Source organism: Dermacentor silvarum, chromosome 2 (assembly GCF_013339745.2).
Source record: "Dermacentor silvarum isolate Dsil-2018 chromosome 2, BIME_Dsil_1.4, whole genome shotgun sequence".
Lineage (NCBI taxonomy): Eukaryota > Metazoa > Arthropoda > Arachnida > Ixodida > Ixodidae > Dermacentor > Dermacentor silvarum.
Window position 1 is genome coordinate 175,872,010 of NC_051155.1, and position 19,878 is coordinate 175,891,887.

At 46.1% G+C, this 19,878-nt stretch overlaps 1 protein-coding gene across 5 annotated transcripts in view; it reads right to left on the bottom strand.

Annotated features, from left to right (window-relative positions):
- LOC119442190 (calcitonin gene-related peptide type 1 receptor) overlaps positions 1 to 19,878 on the bottom strand; it is a 335,667-nt gene that overhangs the window by 11,503 nt on the left and 304,286 nt on the right. For all 5 annotated transcript variants that reach the window (XR_007465673.1, XM_049661951.1, XM_049661950.1 and 2 more), the window contains 6 exons: positions 14,707 to 14,801; positions 13,496 to 13,587; positions 12,606 to 12,750; positions 10,317 to 10,467; positions 7,889 to 7,949; positions 3,581 to 3,647 (listed from right to left, as the gene is read on the bottom strand). Coding sequence is in view for 4 of the 5 variants with exons in the window: in XM_049661951.1 (XP_049517908.1) it covers positions 3,581 to 3,647; positions 7,889 to 7,949; positions 10,317 to 10,467; positions 12,606 to 12,750; positions 13,496 to 13,587; positions 14,707 to 14,801 (611 nt within the window). In the remaining variant the exon portion in view is untranslated. The remainder of the gene's footprint in view (positions 1 to 3,580; positions 3,648 to 7,888; positions 7,950 to 10,316; positions 10,468 to 12,605; positions 12,751 to 13,495; positions 13,588 to 14,706; positions 14,802 to 19,878) is intronic.

Here is a 19,878-nt window from a genome sequence, read left to right on the forward strand (position 1 = left end):
GCACTCCTGGCATGCCTTCTTCTTTCTGGGGTTTTACGTGATAAAACCAGTTCTGATTATGAGGCACGCCGTAGTGGAGGGCTCCGGATTAATTTTGACCACCTGGGGTTCTTTAAAGTGCACTACAACGCAAGCACACGGGCGTTTTTGCATTTCGCCTCCATCGAAATGCGGCCACCGCGGCCGGGATTCGATCCCGCGATCTCGTGCTCAGTAGCGCAACGCCTTAGATGATTGAGCCACCCCGGCGGGTCCTGGCTTGCCACGAACGCAGGCAGGATAACCAAGTTTGGTACAGTGCCAAGAACGCTGTCGCTTGCCGACGCCGAACGCGCTGGCGACATTTCGCGTGACTAGCGCTGGACGGTGGTGGTGGTGGTGGTGAAAACTTTATTGAGTCGTTTGAGCATTATGCGGTTACACCTTAGGAATGGGTTGGCTCTTGGCTGCGTGCAGTGGCTGGGAGCTGGTGCTTCTCAGCGACGACTAATGCCCAGTCCGTTAGCTGTTTTTGCACAGACGGATCAGAGCTGGAAACCGCAGCATCCCATCGCTCGAGGTCAGTGAGTTGCCAATCGGTAGGTGGTTGGAGCTCAGAGCACAAGTATAGAATGTGGTGGAAATCCGCTTTCGGCGTACCACGGAGTGTGCACTCAGGCGAGCAAAGTCTCGGGTGTATTAGTGCCAGATGGGCGGGGGAGAGAAAAATGCGGGATTGCAGCTGGCGCCACGTCACCTGCTGCTGTTTGGAGAGAGATTTGTGTGGTGGTGGGTACCGGAGCCTTTCCTCTCTGTAATGAAGGGAAATTTCATGATATTAGACCATGCGCTCGCGAGCGTCTCCCCAGTTGGTGGTCTGCCCTGCTCGGCTGACAAATCCTCGAGCTAGAAAATGGGGGGCCTCGTTTCCGGGGTGACGCGCGTGAGCAGGGACCCATAAAATTTGGATCGGCCTCATAAGGGGGGGGGGGGATCCAAGCTAGAAGGCGTGAAGTCAGGCCCGATATGCGTCCACAGGTGTAGTTGCGGACCGCGGTCTCGGAATCACTAAAGATGTGAGTGGCAGAGGTGGAGGAGATAGCCAGAGCAATGGCTGCCTCCTCGGCCTCCATAGAAGAGGTGGCGAGGACCGAGCCAGTGACCTGCGGGATCAGGGAGTTGGAGACGACGCTTATGGCGAAGGCTGGGGATGAGGGGTAAGAGACGGCGTCGACATAGACAGTATCCACAAACGCAGGCAGGCTAACCAAGGTTGGCACAGTGCCAAGAACGCTGCTGGACGCGTTGGACGTGCTGCTGGACGTGCCGAACGCGTTGGAGGCTAGCCGCTCGATATCAATCGGACAGCTTCGCTGTGCCTTGAGCTTTGGACGGCCTAGTGCAAGCTTTCGCCTTTTTTTTTGTTTTCTCCTGGCTAAGCGCGCCGCGGAGAGAAGAGAGGCAGGGGTCGGGAAGGCAGGAAGCTGGCGACGAGGAGACCGCGTGCATGCGCACGCGGTCTCCTCCTCTTCCTCCGGGTGGCCATGGCTACCACGGCTACGCACCACAAATTACGCCTGGCTTAAACAGCTTCGCTGTTAAAAAAAAGAAACCAACAAACCCATGTATTGGGGCCTGCGCCTCTTTAGCGACAACCATAAGTAACGTATTTGCAGGCACATTTTCCTTGTGAATTCGCAACGTCTGCTTGACACCGCACATTGCCGACGCTCTAATCACAACTGCTCCGTATAACCGTCGCTCTAATGACCGATGCATGTGAAACCAGTGAGTCTTGGCACTGCGCGAGAACGTTGGACGCACATCATGTATAACGGGAGACGCTATGCGGAAAACATGACAAATAAGTTAACCCGTTTGCCTCGTCATGGCTAAAAAGCTCGTTGTTTGGGTTACATGTGAGTTAGCCTCACACTGGCTGGCGGCTCCATTACAATGTACACTGCCGCCGACGGGCGTAGCCTAAAATGGCATGCATTGTAGCCAATAACGATTGATTATCGATCTACGATAGCTAATAAGCAAAAGTAGAGTATGCTGTACTTTAGTAGAGTAAGTAGAGTATGCTGAGTAGAGCAGGAGATGGCTGAACACACACACACATACAAAAAAAGAACAACCAGGAAGTTGTCGCTCTCGGCGATACTTTGGGTGAACAAAAAATATGTATGGAATTTAAAGCGACCCAGTAATATCGTGCCGACACGACTTATTAGTTTAAACATAAACCCGAGAGCAGGATGCCGGCCTGAAAGACGTACTCTACAGAGCAACATAACGCTTATTAAAATGAGACTTTAGGCTCTCAGGAGTGGGGCGTTTTCTTGCCATCTTAATTAAAAATTTACTTGGACTGGGTACTGCGGTGTAATGTTGTATTGGATGGGGCGCGCGAATGGCTAGACTGCACGGCGTAAACGCGGAAACACTGAGAGTCGTGTAAGGAAGACTTACAGTAAAAAACAATCATGCAGATCCCAGGCGCCGTGAAATCGATGTTATGCAAAGCCCTTTGCAGGCTGTCTAGCATCATTTAGGATTCTGCAAAGAGTTACCAGATGATGGACCGACGTGTTTGTGTAAGGAGAGATATTGCTGTGTGCGTGTTTGACGACACCAGCAATGCGACGACATAACGACTGATTGGTTTTACTCCACCGAAGAAATGTTAGAACCTATTCCATTACGACCTGAGCCGATCCCAAGGGCGACACAATGTCCCAAAGCGTCTCAAAGCGCAAGCTGCTACCAGGTAAGGGCTGAGGAAAATGGGCCAATCGCGAAGGCAGTGCAGTATCACACACGCTTGCACGTAAGCGCCCTTTTCGGAAGCGTTTCAAAGTGCTAGCTGTGAAACGAAACACCTAAACGCTGTCGCTGGTGTGAAATGCTATGTTTGGTCTCAAATCGCTAGACAAATCAAGCACGCCGACGAAACAAGGACACAAATATACTGATACTTTCAGAGAGGCACTATAGTGCAATTTTACAGCGTAGAAGTAACACTACACAACTACGTATATTCATCGTACAATAAAAAAAAATATTTACACCATCTTCCCGTAGGGGAACCCTGAGTAGTATGCGAAGCAGCCTTGGGGTCGACTCAAGTTCCCATTAATTTTCAGATCGGCCTGTCGCCGCTGCCGTTTCGTGGCAGCGGATCGAGCCCTCTTCTCCGCGGCGCTGTCCACGGCGCTGACACTGGCGTTGACACTGGCGCTGTCCGTGGCACTCATCGCGGCGTTGCGGGAGGAGAATGAGAGGACGAAGTGAATGATGACGAGTGGGCGAAACACCTGGGGATTAATTCGGGCAAAACGCCGGAAGCGTTCTCCAGAAGCCGGAAGCTGGCTTCCGGAAGCGGAACCGGAAGTGGAACCGGAAGTGGACGCCGCACGGCCGAAGGAGGGAGGGAGTGACATAGCCCCGAGCATAACATGCTTCGCATCTAAAAAATTGTCGGACCAGCATATCCAAGCTATTCTTTGGGTCCGCTGCTAGTGCTGAGAAATATGAAAGCTGGATTCTTCTTTTAGCATAGAGCATCGACAGGAAGGCAAGAGAAGGCAAGACTTACAAACAGGCAGAAGAGACCCGGAGCCAGAGTGATCCAGTTGTATCCTTCGACGTTATCCATCCAGCAACTGCGTTGACAAAACAGTATTGGTCTAGTAAACTGCGAGCGGTGTTGATAACGACCGATCGACCGCTCGTGCGCATGCAGACTACATGAAGCACTAGTGCGCGTTGCTAAGAAAGCCGCTTCAGCGCCAAACAATGTGCTAAGCCACCCGTGTAGAGACACACCAGGAGGAGAACTCATGCAAACGTGTACACACCGCCTTAAAGAGACACCAAAGAGAGACTACCAGTCACTTTAGATTGATAAGGTTTACTTTTAAAACTTTATTTTCGTTACTTTCACGGTAATTGATTCATTATTTGAAGAAAAAAGAAATATGGTCGAGTTTTAATTTTTTTTAAATCTCGCGCCGAGACTGCAGCACCAATACGTAAGTGTGACGTCACGAATTATAAAGTTCCTTTTTTAAAGTTGCATAATTGTGGCTCATCAGTAAATGTTGAGACTTGGCAAGTTTTATGTCTGGCTGTTTTGAAATACAATGTGGTCCATCTTTACCCACAGAAAATGAACTAAACCCGAGCAGATGGCGCCAAAGTTCGTGATGTCACAGCGAGCTGTTGCGGGAAAATCAAGGTCGCGTCGCCACCAGTCTGTCTTTCTTGCCTCTTTTCAGGCTCACCAAACCTCCTGTCACTTAAATAGTGGTTATACTAGTATTATTGAACGGTGCTGCAATTTTCCAATAAAGTTAGAAATATCTGTTTCCCCTTTAGAGTCCCTTTAAGCTTTAACACTATAGTGGCAAGAAACACGTACATCCGCATGCAACGATCGTTTCTCCATGCAGGGTAGTACATCGGGTTGTTCTATCTGATTACGTATGTGATAGAAGGTCAGGTGCAACATTGTGTGGGCTTTCTATGCTAACCTAAGTTTTCGGTTCCGGTTGCACTAACCATGTTTACCAGTACAGCAGTCGCTGAGTATTCGGCGAAAGTACGATAATATTTTACTACATAAGATTACCAATGTGCCGTTATCCTTGGGTGAAAGACTTATTTTGTTTCTTTGCCGCTTTTACATTCTGTACTATGAGGCCGCTATCGAGAAGTGATTAAAAAATGCCATTATTACTGTGTACTTTAGGAAAGAACATAAGTAAAACAAACACTGGTTTAGACATTCATGAAGAAGTGTAATAAGAATGCATGAAAACATAATTATAGCGTAATCCAACCTAACTACCTACAATGTTACATTTATTATCGGGCCATCCAGATGGCTGAAACCACTATTTCAAGAAATAAGCAATGTAAATTTCGTTCAAAACCGTCTTTTACCCCTTTTAACGGCAACGTAAGCGTAGTGCCAGAACCCTTCTCAACATGTAATGCAAGGACGCACTACATAGTTCCTAGAGCGGCGTAGTCTTCTACCTTACAAATGAAACACCGTGGTTAATTCGTCGAGAAATATCTGGAAATAGAATCTATTCCTTCATCGCCCCTCTGCAATCTCTACTACCTCCACGCCGACGTCATCCATCGAATGAGACTCTCTGGCCCTTCATTAAGTTAGATCCTGCGACACCGTTGGTAATCTTACACGTGCATTACGAGCAGCGCGACGCATCACGTGCTTGGACGGCCATTGTGCATTCCGTAGACGCCTATCTGTTCTCTGTTTTATTGCGATAGCAATTATATGGACACTTCAACCGGATTTCTGCCGTCGGCGTCGCCGTCATCGTCGCCGTCGCCGTCAGGTTCCTATAGATAAAATCTTCGCCGCGCGCCGTATGCCCGAGCGGAAGCGTGCGGGGACGCGCGCTATCACGGAGAGCGAACGCACTCAATCTCCCGCGCGCAAGCAAGGAAGCGGGAAGCCAGCGCCGGACGGAGCTGGGGGGGGGGGGGGGGGGGCACTTCTACTCTGCCAGCAACCGCGCTCGTCGCTCGCTCGCACCGTCGCTTATCTCCACACGGCCTTTATGCGCCGTGCATTCGCCGCTCAGTTTCCGTTGAAGCGATATACCGCATGTACCTTCGCCCGCTGCTTGCTGCCAGCGTTTTGACAGTCGTTGTCTGCAGTCATTCAGTGTGATCTATTCATGTTTGTTTGTGCGCGCTCACACCACGCTTGTTCATTCAGTTAGTAATAGTCGGGCCACATTTTCCAACGCACACTACACATGCAATGCTGCCCGGATCGGCAGTGCAGCGCTACAGGTGTGTCCTTTCGCACGCGCTGCCCACGGGAAGCGCTTCTCATCAACACCACCGTTTCACACGCGCCTTCTCGTGGTCATCGACTCTCTCTTCATGTCGGTCTACTTACGCCGCAGCACACCTGCTTACTTAATCAGCTCATGTTTACTATAATTCATATTGCTACCAAAGCCGCTCACCTTACTTCGTATGGCATTGCTGTGTTGCTATCGCATTCATTGCTTCGCCCTTAGGGCGAAACTGTGACATTTTTTTTCTTTTTACAACGCTTCGAAGGATAGCTCGATGATTCTGTCAAGGCTGCGAAATTACAGACGACTAAACACTCTCGCATTTCTTCTAGATGACAACGAAGGAAGAGTATATTTGTTTGCCCTGTTTATTAAAAACTCCTTCTTTGCGCTACTTGTAATGCAAGATAAGGCTGCTTGGTTTGTTACCACTAAGTGTTCCATAAGCGTGTACTGCACGCCACAATTTGCGTGTTTTGGACGTTCAACTCACCCGTGAAACAATGAATATGTTTCTCCGCATTCCGTAAGCTTCAGCCAATATAGATCAGAGATTATTTTTTCGCGAAAGTTAAGATAAATATAAAGTTATACGCATATCAGTAAAATACTGGCAAAGAAGCAATAACTTTGAAGTCAGGCATAAAAAGAGGATGCACATCTACATTCTAAAGCCTTAGGGGCGTTTCTTTAGGTCCCAGCCTTGCGCGTAGAGCATGCAACTCCAACAAGATGCACTGAAACGTAGCGTCAGGCAGGTCAGGCATGTTGCTCTAGCTAAGTAAGCCCGGAACTACTTCGCTTCTCTGTGCACTTACCTAGAGTCATCTCTGTTGGGGTATGAAAACGAACACAGAAAAATTATTCAGACAAAACATCTCTTTGCTTCACTGGGTTTATTTACCTCACAGGCACACGTTTGTCACTAGTGCGCGTATAAGGAAGACTCAGCAACCCATTAAAAAAAGAATAAATTATGACGAAAGTTTGCCGGGTATCATTTCTTAGATGTTCTAAATTGATTCTGATTCGACTGAAATAGAACCAGTGAGCTGATGGCACGAAGTTCGAGAGTCCATGGTGTGCCTTAGATAAAACACATGACGACATGCCAAATAGATGCTTTCAGTGAGCGGCTATTTTCTTTTAGGTCATATTGTTGAATAACAATTGAAAGGCACATTAATTCGGAGTGAAAGCCCGGAAGAATAAGCGACGTTTATTTTGCTTTCCTAATGGGAACAACGGAAGAAGAATGCATTTATTAGCGGTTGTTCTCTGGGAACTCATTGAAACTTATTTTATTTCGAACTTGAACATTTTCACAAAAATTTCAGACTACCACAATAACGATATTATGCTGTAAAATACAAAAGATGGCCGTTGCGTGCTTCTTGGTGGCCGGATGATAATCTTGCACTTACTTTTGAACTGAATCAAGATAGCTTGCCGGAGACATTTATGAAGCTGCTACATTTAAAAGAAATGCTTTTAAGTTCTCTAACTTCTAATGATATTGGAAAATAAGCTCCTCTTTTCTTAGAGTAATGCATTTGAACTCTGCGACCTTTAGATGAGCCGTATTTTTTAAAAACTGTTAAATGAAAGTGATTATTTCAAGTGCGTGACTTCCCTTTGCGGGAGGGCAACACCTACTGTTTTTTTTAAGCTGTTAGGGTTGGTTGCCGAGGTGGCTTGAAATTACAAGAGCTTGAATACATTCTATCGCGATATATTTTGTGAACACAATGACACAGCTTCCTGCTACCATTCACGGAGCAAGCAGAGCATTAACAAACCAACAATCACAACAATTAACAAACCAACAATCAACAACAAATGAGAGTAGAGTGGTGAGACCTCCGATGACGTTCTAATTAGTCATACTTAACGTGCCGTCGAGTAGCCACAGGGAAGCAATCACGGATGGTCAAGAACATCGAGCACTAACTAGCAGGAAAACAAACACAGGGAATACAAACACGACAATCTGGACTAAATAAAGAAAAAAAAACGCAATGCAAACGAACAGCCGCAAATTTCTGATTGCATCAACTTACGGGTGTCCAATCCGCACTGCTCGGAGGACGGCGCTGATGCTGACGAAAATAGCGGGACAACCTGGACGTAAAGGACACGCCGTTACGTGCGGGCTGTCTGTCTTAGGCGACACAAAGTATAAAAAAAGAAATCAAGGAATAGACCAACAACACGGGCAAGACTACGCACGCACTTCTATAGCGCAAGAAGGCTGTTTTCGTGTTGTGGTCGTGGTTGACGAAAATAGACAGGACAAGGCGGCGGCCTATCAAGACGCGCTCCTCAAAGCAGCGGGCGAAATCGCCGTCTTGCCAGGACTGGAGGTTTTCCAGTCAGGTGTGGCGAAATATTTGGCTCCCGCGCGTACGTTGCCGTTTTCATTTTGCGCTTTAGGAATGCACTGAGTTCTAAGTCAGGAAAGTCATTAGTCCCACTTGAATTCTGCTCAGTTTTATGCATGTTACACTTAATGAGTTCGTGCAAGAGCTCGAGGGAGATGAGCTAAGAGAGAGATGAAATTAAAGAAACAACAAGGTGGTTAACAATAGGTTATCTATGGTTGGCTACCCCGTACTGGGAAAAACAGGTATGAAAGTCGGGATAAAGTTGTATAGGAGAGATTTACGACATCACACACTGTCGCACAGTCACACTTTGCCGCAAAATCCGGAATCTTTTATAGGCAACCCTGCATCACCTTTATAGCCGCTCGAGCTGAGGCCAGTGTCCACGAATTTTGATTTCCCTGAGTGGCCAACAAGGGAACGAGGTAAGCTTATTAGCATAGACGATTTTTAGTGGCATCGACACGATATTACTGGCATAATGGACGCAGTCTACTGCATATTAGTAAGAAGGTGTCATGCAGGCAAGAAGTCTCGCAGTGGAGGGCGTGGGTATTTAGACCATGATTGTTTCGGCACAGAGGAGCTGCAGCTTTCAGTAGCCACAATTTTTTGGGGCACTGTGCCTTTTTTTAAATTCTGAATAAAGGAAGGATAAAATGAGCACCGTCTAGCTGGCTGAATAAGGGCAACAGGAAAACACGAGATGAGGTAACGAAATTACAACAGCGGTAAACGTTTATACCATTCCGGTTATACCATTTCGCTATGCGCCGTCATCTGGCTTGAGCAGTCTTGTTTGCCCAGGAAAAGAAGCTTGGCTGTAAAAAAAAATTATGTTCTCCCGAATAACTTCGATGTCTGCGATACTGAGCGATCACGGAGCTTTCAATATGTTCGAGAAGATAAATTCGTTTCGTAGTTAACAGCTGCCTGCTTTTTTCTTGACCACAAAAGACCCAAACGTATTCCATTTACGCAAATGCACAAACAGCGCATTCATGTCGCCTGCAACGAACGCAAGTATCTTAAGATTCATTATTTTTAACGCAATAAAGAACTTTTTTTCTGGTAGTTACTTCGAGGTTAACGCTCTAGTGCTTAACGTATAATATATGCTACGCCACTTCAATCCCTCACAATTGTGATTTAAGCACGGGAAAATTAGCGCACAGCCTATAATAATAGTGTTTTTGATACGTTGGAGCGAGCTTTAAGTTGTGGACTGCTGATCAAAGTAATCACTTGATAACTAATTACTATAATAATTAGGTTATAAGCCAAATAACATTTCATTTTTTTGTGCAGATGTTATATCCATGGCAATAAATCAAGGCGAACAAGTTATACCCAAGCCTAGCAATACCCAAGCCAAGCTCCACATTTTCCTTGATGTGGAGCTAGGCTTGGGTATTACAGGGTCAACACTCTGAGAAGCCCCGAGGTACGATCTACTCGGCTTAGTCCAATCAGCCGGTTCAAAGCCTGAAGAAAGGAGGGTTTGCGTCAAGGTTACTAGCTTGCTACAACACACCTTTTCTGAACCTTCAAGAGGTGAGGCTGCCTCTTTGTGTCAAACCATGCATGTCCGAGTGCCAGCCATGCAGCGAACTCCGGTACCATAATCGCCCGCGGGCTGTGTGTGTGCGTGTGCGTGTGTGTGTGTGTGTGTGTGTGTGTGTGTGTGTGAGAGAGAGAGAGAGAGAGAGAGAGAGAAAGACAGTTCTTAAGCTATACAATTGTTCCTGAGATCCGGTGTCAGGCAATGGTGGCGTTCGACACGGCTGGCCAATTATGGCAAACGGCTCTTACGGACCAAATGGTCTGTAAATTTCGCCCCTGGTTTCCGAGAGAAAGAATTTCGAAAGAAAAGTACGAGTAAGTTCTTTTACACAACCCAAACCGAGTGTAAAAGTCGAGGTAAAATATGGTTTTACGCATAAATAGAGGTAGTCACATTCTTTTTATGAAATTTGCAGATCTGGCAGCTACTCTCGGTATCAGGATTTGAAATTTGAGTTTCATGATGAAGTGTTTAATGTGAACAGGCAGAAGTGATTCACGAATAGGAAAAAAAAATTACGGATGCTTCGGCCATTCTCACCCCAACCGATGACGTAGAAGACTAGCAGCGACTTCTGTTCGGCGAATGCGGAGGCGATCAGCTTGTGCAGGTAGAAGCCCTCGCAGAACATCCAAGCGTACTGGCACAGCCGGAAGTAGCGAGAGAGGGTGTACAGCACCTTGCACAGGTTCTGCATGCAAACACGCCGACACGGAGGATAAGTCGCGCAGTACTGAACTCGAATGTGTGGCCAAAGCCGAAGCACGAAGATTTGTGCACGTAATATAAACTTCGCAATGATGAAAAGCGTGCTAAGGAACTTGATTTGTGTTGCGAAAAGAAAACGAAAGGAACAGCAGGCTTTAGTGATTTCTCTGGCGCTGAACTCGTTCGCTGCGAGAGCAGCAGGCTCTCACAGCTGACAGCGCCATCTTTTGAAGGACTTCCTTGCGATGCACACAACCTCGGCTGCTACAGTATTGCCTCTTGTTACCTTCGAGATACGTGCACGTAGGCCGTCCCTCTCAGGGCCCGTGTGAGGACGGTAGACCTTGCAAAAATTACCAAGCGCGAATTTCGCACGACTTCGCGGTGGTTAGCGCGTCCCTCTCCGGAGTTCTAAGCCCAGTGGCGGTACTGGCAAGCTTTAAGTGTGCGAGTGCTTATTTGACTGCTTACCACGCAAGTTGTTGAACATTCGTTTGTTACATCCTCAAAATATAATACCCATGAATTGACTATAATATATCCACGGGCACTGCGTCGTAATTTCTTGCTTTCGCGCCGAAACAGCAATGCACTCACTTATCAATGGAACTACGTTGTGGCTCAAATCGCCGTGCTTTGTAAGCAAATAATTCTGCTTGGGGCGTGAATTATCGGCAACGCGGGTACAGTGGCCCGGAGAAGGCGAGCAACGCAATGGCTTCTTGTTTCTGATGCCCCGGAAATTTGGCACGTATCCACGAGGGGAGGATTGTTGTTGTTGTTACCTCAAAGCATGGCTCGTACCTATGAGGGGACCAGCCACACTGGATTGATTGGCAGGCTACGGTGGTGGCCAAAATCTTTATTTTTTTGCGACGTAATGAAAAATACACACGGAGAGACAGAGCTAACAGTTTAGACCGCTGAACTGCTGTTGCAGCAAAAAGAAAGAAAAAAAAAAAAACCGAACACGAGAAAGAAATGCACCTTGAATTAGTGAAGAGATGAACCATGCAGCAAATGCACACTCCAGTAATGCTGGATATGTACGCAAAATTTGCTGTGATAGTTTTAGCTAATGCTGTGCCGCCGTCTGCTAGGTGGAAATAAAACCACTGTCCAAGTGCGCTGCCGTCTTTCAAGGCCTAACAGAGTCAAAACAAACAACTTATCTCAATCGTGATGGCAAGACTTCGCTAATATTTTGTCCTGTCTGTGAGATAAGACTAACCGGTGGCTAATTTCATCGTTTATTTCTTGTTGTCACGACGGGGATCAAGTATGAGGCGCGAATTCAGATCGATCGGTCTTGGCCGTCTAAGCGCTGCCATGTTGTTTCAACATCTCGTAACCGGCAGTGCCACCGCGGCACTGCCGGTTAAGAAACCCGTGTAACACAACCAGTGTAAGAAACCGCGCTGAGACGGAAATCCAATAAGATACCTGAATTTAATTTAAGAGAATGAATGAATTCTGGGGTTTTACGTGCCTAAACCACGATTTAGTTATGAGGCACGCCGTAGTGAGAGACTCCGGAATAATTTTGACCACCAGGGGATCTTTAACGTACCCCTTATGCACGGGACACGGGCGTTATTGCATTACCCCCCCCCCCCCCCCCCCCCCGCATCGAAATAAGTTAAGAGGGATAGAGAGAGAAAGCTTAATGATATTCGGAGAGGTTAGCTTAGTGACAGGCCTGACATTCTACTCCAGGTGAGAGAGCGAGGGATCAAAGAAGGAGAGTGAAATGAAAACAAAAAACAAAGACCGTAGACACGGTACTTAAAGTCATTATTACCCGACGAAAATTGAATCTGCAGTCTGATATCCTCATCAGTAGAAATGTTTGCTACACAATTGCATGCATGATGCGGCTGGAATAATTAAGATTAATTTGTTTAGCCCACGTGCCACACAGTCCCTTCGCGTACGTCCACGTGCACCTTGGTGGCACGCATCTCTCTGTTATTCAGTGGCTGAGCTCGAAAAGGCTCTTATGTAAAACTGTGTTATGTAATGCCTGTGTTATGACTGTGTTATGTCAGGCCTTCGGGCCCTTAAGGTGCCATAAATGAAATTAAATAAAATGCAAAATGCAAGAGAGCGCTATCTATTTACCGGGTTCTCGTTGACTCGTATGTTTTTCTCCTCGCTGACGTGGTCCAGTATGAAAACAGCGTCGACAAGGATGACGCTGATGTCGTACAGCACCATAGCGACGCAAAAATTCTTGTGCAGCGAAATTCGGTGAACTTGCAGTTGCCTGCGCACATCGCGGAAACGAAGAAGCATGGTCATTTCGCGTTATGCACTCGAAACGACAACGTATAGGTGAGCTTATAGTACGCTGTGCGAAATACTAAATTGGCATTTCTCCGCCTCTTCAGCGGGGCAGTACTAACGTGGAATAGCATTTCGAGTGGCTTGTATAACTTGTCAGTGCGATGTTGGTCATCCGTATAAACAGGCAGTGTTAATCAAACAGAGTGCGGTATTTTTCTCAGGGAACCAGACCGAAAGATCGTAAGATGACTAAAAGCCGCATTTCATTATTACGTGACACTCCTTAACTTTATATCTAGCGTGAATGTAACGCGTGAATACATTCACTCGTAGTTAGTAGCCCAAGCGTGTAACTTGCAGACACTGGCAGTACGCGGTGCTGTAGTTTGTGACAAGTGTTAAACAGTACGGGCCGGATAATGTAACGATTCCTTTCGGTCGATTTCATTCCGTTCTTTCATCCTTCACGACCAGCTGATTCAGGTGTAAACGTAGGCTGAGCGCAGCGCGGGGCACTGTCTAAGAGCGAAAGCGCATGACATCAGAATGGAATCATCGTGACATTATTACCGCCTAGGTCATCTCACTAGGCCGATACTGGCCTCCGGAGAAGTTTAATTGAAGCAACGCAAATATCGTCGCCAGAGTGCGACAAAAGCATGCCGATTAGATTATTTTTACTTTACGGGGAAAGTGGACGATAGAGATAAAAAATATATACGTACTTGTAGACAGAGAAGATGGCTATTGCAGGCACCAAGACGACGACCGACAGGGAATGGAGCACGATGGAGAAGATGGTCATGGAGCGGTGGTACTGCAGTCGGTTAGATAAATAGCGCGTCGAGAAAGATTGAGAAACACAACAGAGAAAGTTAGATGTCAGGCATGAACAGACAGAGTGTTGAAGTGTTTGTACAAGTAAGAATGATACAACTGGACGCAGTGAATGCAAATGTGGCTGCTTGGACGAAAATGGGCGCAAATATTGTTCCTTGCCGCAATATTCACAAGGAGTGCTGTAAGTTGAAGGTCAAGTGAAATAAAATATTCGCGCACTTTCTTGCGTATTCCTTATTGCCCACCTAACCTTGCGCGTCTGCGTTACTTAAGTCTTACTCAACCAGAGAACATAAGCTCTATATAATGTAGAATGTTTAGTTCATTTAGTTCCTTTTTCAATAAAGTGACACTAGCCCACATTAGAAAACGCAAGCTTCTAGAATGGAGCATACTGAGATCTCACCCTCTGTATACTATAGTAGCAGTAAATATACACGACCAAACTTATTGCCTTGTTTTTTTTTTCACTGCTATCACAGCCAGCAACTGAGTAACTTCGACACCTAGAACTGCCATAGCCGGTGTACGGCACGAAAGACTTAAAAAAAAAAAAGCGATACGCCTGTTTCCGGCAGCGTCTTATCGCTAGCTTTTCGAGACCTGCCATCGTGTTTCGCGTACGAAGACACGTATAGAAAATACAGTTTAAAACCAAAATGACGCTAACTAAAACAGCTTAGTGGGTGATTCAATTGAGCACAACGAGGCTTAGGATACACTTAATAAAAGTGGACAGAATAGCTAGAACGACCTATGTGAGTCCCTAGTTCTAATCGCCTATCCACGTTTATCAGGTGCATCGTACGTCTCCCGGTGTCATGCACCATGACAGCAGCCTAATTACACGAAGTCTATCCGTGTTACCGTCATGTTTCGAAAGTATCTTTGTTAAAGAAAGGTTCACCCGGGTCCATGACGAATTTCTGTTTGAGTACGAAGTTTCGTTTGCAAGGAGCCCGTACATCGCTGACATTTATATCACTCAGCTACAATTAAGTCGGTGGCATCTCTTCTCTCCGTTAATTTTCCTCTACTTTGACGCTTTGCAATGCCCGCATGCGATTAAATAGAGTACACAGACATTCGCACACACCTCGAGTGAGCCGCAGTCGTAGAAGGTGTACTCCTTGCCATACTCTTGGCTGTAGAACCACGTGCCGTTCTCCCAGCAGGTTTTCTTCGACATTTCTGCGTCGAAAATAAGAAACGGCGCGAACAATCAATTGCATAGTCCTAAATTTCTTGCCACTCTAGTCTTAGCACTTTTTCTTTACTGACATGCTAAAAGTGAGATGTCGACGAAGGAATACGGAATCGGCTGTCCTTCGTCTTACGAACAGAAAGTGCTGTAGACATACTGTAGACTCACTGTACACAGTTCTGTGTGGGACACCGAGTTCGTTGCAATGAATGCACACACACCGGCATTACTACATAACAGTGAGAACAATGTGGCACTACAAACTGGCTTTCAAGTCCACAGTGCATCACGTAATCATTTTAATGTATCACTAGACGAGAGTCATTCAAGAAATTTAGTATTTCAAACAAAATCTATGTGACTTTAAATTACTTTTATTTAATATCGGCCGACTTCAGCGATTCACCTGGTGCGTAACTCATCTATTGCGACAGCGGCCGGCTCTCACAGCTGACAGCGCCATATTATGTAGAAATTTCCGACAAGCACAACGTCGTCCTCGTCACTTATAACTGCTGTCGCGGTAACCGGCGGGAGCCCATACAAAATGAGCTTCGCAATTTATGTGGTGTTAGATCGCTGGCACGAGGGAATTCACTGTCGCCTGTCTTAGTATCATGCCTGCAGGGTTACCACCGGAATATAGATGTGTTTTTATCTATATTAGGGCAAGCACGTTTACTCCATTTCACTCGATGAAAAAGGCTTTCAATAGATGCCACTCAGTGTGCTTAGTAGCACGGTGAAACCGAGCCAAATCATATATGGAAAGAAGGAAAAGCGAATGACAAGAACGTGCGAATTGTGATTACGCTGATCTAACTTAAGTCAGCACTGAAATCAAAGCCGCAAAAAAAAAAGAAAAAAATATGGAGCAGCCGAAACGCTTACGCAGTAATTGTTTTTCTAGCTGAAGTGGTTTCAGGCAATGATTGTAGCGTAACGTGGCATACATGTTTGCTGATCTGAATCGGATAATGACAAGTTGCATCAAATGAGACAAATTAAAAGCGTTCAGAAATAACTAAAGCAGAACGCAATTCCTATAAATGTCCAAGCTTTTATCGACAGTCAATAATAACTTTGCGAACGAAGTGAGATACCTTTTCTGCAATGCAGCAAAGAATATCTGTAAATCTGGTGGAATTCAATGCCCAGTGAAGTTAGCAAAACCTATATGAAGTATAGCTGAAGCGCCCGTTATAGGATTTCATGAAAAGCGTACTTGTAAAAAGAAATTTGCACACCGTGTCGGCTGACAAACATTAGCGATTGGAGTGGTTTCTTTTAGCTTTTTTTCCCCCATTTTTTCTCTTTCTTTTCGCACACGCGTCCACGACGACGGATTTCTGTGTAAAAAATAAAGGAGTAAAAGAAGGTAACCTTAGAGTCGTTTCATTTTTCAACAATACAGCTGCCGCCAGCAACGGTCTATATAGAAGAAGGTAACGGAAATTCTTCGTAATGTCCTTTACGTGTCCAAAGCGAAATCCCTGGTGGCGGGCATAGAGAGCGAAATGGATAATCGATAATAATAAACCCCTTGTTTCTCGCTGAACACGACGAGAATACCATAAAAATGGTATGCCCGCAGGAATCCCGCTGAAAAAAAAAAAAGAAAAAAAAAAAAAAACGGTTGCCACGCGCGTTTCTCCCACGCTTGAAAACAACTGGCCTTCGAAAACCTATAGTGTGCAACACCCTCTTACTTCATTTTTTTTATAGCTGAAGAGACAAAAGATATGAGCGTTTCCACACATGAGCTTCTCGCTCACAAATTACGGCGTCCAGGATTTCGTGCTCGGTCATGATTCCTTCATCTTTAAGTCGTATCATGCTCCCCAGTCATCTCAAATTGGTGTCGACGCTTTTCTCTCTCGTCTACTCAGCGTGACGTTGTTACGCAACAGCCGTGAGAGAGGGACAGTCTCTGCAGTGAAACAATCGGTTATGCCTAAAAAATGGCGGCTATGACGCGTTTTCGTCTCCGCAATCACTCGCGGAGTATGCGGCCCGCAAGAACGTCGCCTTCCACATCTGTTTCTGTTACTCGGGGGCAGCAGTCGTTGGGGCGTGGATTTGTACACCACGTATAGGACAGTCATTCAAGCAATTAGGCCGACATAGCACATGAGACCAGGGCTCGTATTCACAAATCGTCTATGCAGTTTAGTGATGCCACGACTGGTCATATACACCTTCATCTATCGTCTCTTTATCATTCCGATTGCTGTAGTAAGTGACAGGTTCTCGAAAATGCTCTCATGTGTAAGAGAGCACGTGTGAATACCGACGATAACGCCTGAGTAACGTGATATTTAATTTTCGCTCCACAATCTGTCGTAAGCTTCTCCGGAACGCGCATCGAGGGGCCTATGGTAAGCCACGCTTATCACAAGATTAAAATGTCATAGCCATTGACGCTGTGGCAGCGAGTGCCCAAGGTGAGACTACTATTGATATAGCTGATGTATGCGAGTGCACTTACATGCGAAAACAAAAGGAGTTGCACAAGGTCAAATCAACGCAAACAGCGGCAGCAGTGGCAGAAGATAAGCATTCCCTATGCGTTTCAGTTAGAAGCAAAGAACGCCACGTTTTTTTTCCCGGAAAGATAGACACACGCGCAGGTCTCCCAGTAGCATCGAGTATATAAGAAGATCCGCTGGAGCTCGTACGGATTCATGCCTTGCGGAAACCAATAGTGTGAAACACAGTCAGAAAGACGTGGTTGGAAACCACAGCGCTCTCCACATCACGGCGCCTCATCTTAAGGAACAAGAGTGCTGTGGTGTTGAGCTTCGTCTCTTTGTCTTTGTTTTCGCGCTCATAATTTTCGAAGTGCAGTACCAACAGGCCCAGCATCCACTCTTGGGATCCGTACCGTTTACCGACGATGCCGACTTAGCCAATGACATCATCCCCCTTTCCTGTTTCGTTTATAAGGAAAAAAAATATCCGCCGCTTTTACATGTCATAGGAATGTCATAAGTCCACAACATTCGTTTAACACTTTAGCACTGGCTGACCGACATCGGGAGCTTTTAAGGGCGAACATGCACCAACGATTTCAGGAGATAGACGTGTATACTCTTTATCACGACGCAAGAGCTAACTAGGCCCGCAATGGGAGTAGCGCCTTCCCTCGAACGAGGTCTTTCGGCGCATGTCGTCGACTGGGCGACACGGCATAGCGTTTCATTAGACGGTGTTATTTGGGGCTCCTAATTTCGCGTAGATGCACCAATGCAATGTGTATATACGCTATGTGTGCTGTGCGCCTCTGTAAGCGCTTGCGTTTTCGGATGTCTTGGGGCTTTTCATCTCGGCTGGGAGCTTTAATTTGTTCGTAGAGGCTCCATGGAAAAGAAAAAAAACTAAGCGAAGGCACTCAAAGTCTCCCTGAGATATATGTGAATTAAACGAAGTGACGGATTGAATTAACAATAGAGGATAGCACATTTGCCCGCAAGAACTCTTGCACTACGAAGTGCAAAGGTAGAGTAAAGTACTCGAAGACGGCGACGAGGCGGCGCGCGCTAAAGTTGAAATGCGACTGGTGCAATTTCCTGGTGCGTGCTAAACATGGAATATGTAATCAACAACAACAAAAAAATATACATAAAATTTTGTTTCATTGGTACGAAATACACAATACCCACAAATAATACCTCACTGGCGTTTTTCTTCTTCATCTTCCCCGTACTTACTCTCTCGACAAATCTAATACTAAGTTGTTCTGCTTAAACTTTAATGGCAACGATGGCATGCAAATGCATATACTTCATCGTCAGAAGGAACAGTGGCTAAAACAGACGGCTTATCACTGCTATGTTATTGGTTCCTTGCCCAAACTGGCGATGTATTCAACTGATTTTAAGCTGAGATCAACGCTGGTAATGAAATGCCCGAAAGCTTATCTCGAAAATAGCCCTGCACACTAGTAAATTAACAAACGCATATTGCAGACAACTTTGCCACCAATGCATGCGCTCTGGCATATCAAGCAATAGCGAGATTACGCTGTTTGCTGCTGTGGAGCTCGTCTATATACTATGCGGATACTTCACCACGCTGCACACTTATAATGAAGTGATGCATTTTGCGCGCGAAGCATTTTAAGCGATGCATTTTGCATAAGTGCGTACGAAGGAAGCAAAGGCGCATACATTAAGTCCGGTTAGATCGAAAAAGACAACCCTTTAAGAATCCTTTCATTTCTGTATCAGAGTAACGTAAGCTAGGACATGGCGTATTAGCGATGAAACTGACGACTAAACTTTTCTCTTTCAATTGCTCTCTAAATCTTTAACCCTGACGTGGTCAGAACGAGGTTAATTTTTCAGTATTTTTTGTACTTTAGTTCTCCTTATTTTGGGCAGGAAACGCCTACAACAGCCGAGTTATGTTATCGGTTATTTCCGAATAAGAGGTCATACCCTTTTTTGTCAATATCCTCGCTCAGACGTTGCCACAGTCTATGGCCTCATCGCAATCTATTGACAGGAATTTAAAGCGGCTTGAAGACATGATTTTTAAGGTTGCATCGTTTTCTTTTCTTTTTGGAGAAGAAGGTGGGGGGGAGGGGGAGCATAAAATGTCGCAGTTTCGCCCGAAAGGCGGATCATCAATTGCGATAGCGAGGAAGGAAAATAAGATGCGAAAGGCAGATAGGCTAACCGGGTGAAGTGTCCGGTTGGCTACTCTGCACAGGGGGATGGGGTAAGGGCAGAAAAGATTGCGATAGCAAATTAGTAGAGAGCTATACGGAGTAGGCATAGTAGTCTTATCGGCTGCATAAACTTGGACGCATTCGCTTATTAACTGAACTAAAAAGCGGGGTGTGAGCGCGCACAAGCAAACATGAATAGATCACACTCGATAACCGCAGACAAACACTGTCAAAACGCTGGCGTGAACAAGCGCGGCCGCCGCAGCGAGCGAATGTTCGTGTGGTCCATCGCTTCAACGGAAACTGAGCGGCGAAAGCGCAGCGCACACACAGGTCAGAGCCGTCCAGAGACCGCTTTCAAGATACGGTTCGCGCGACAGCCAACACCGGCG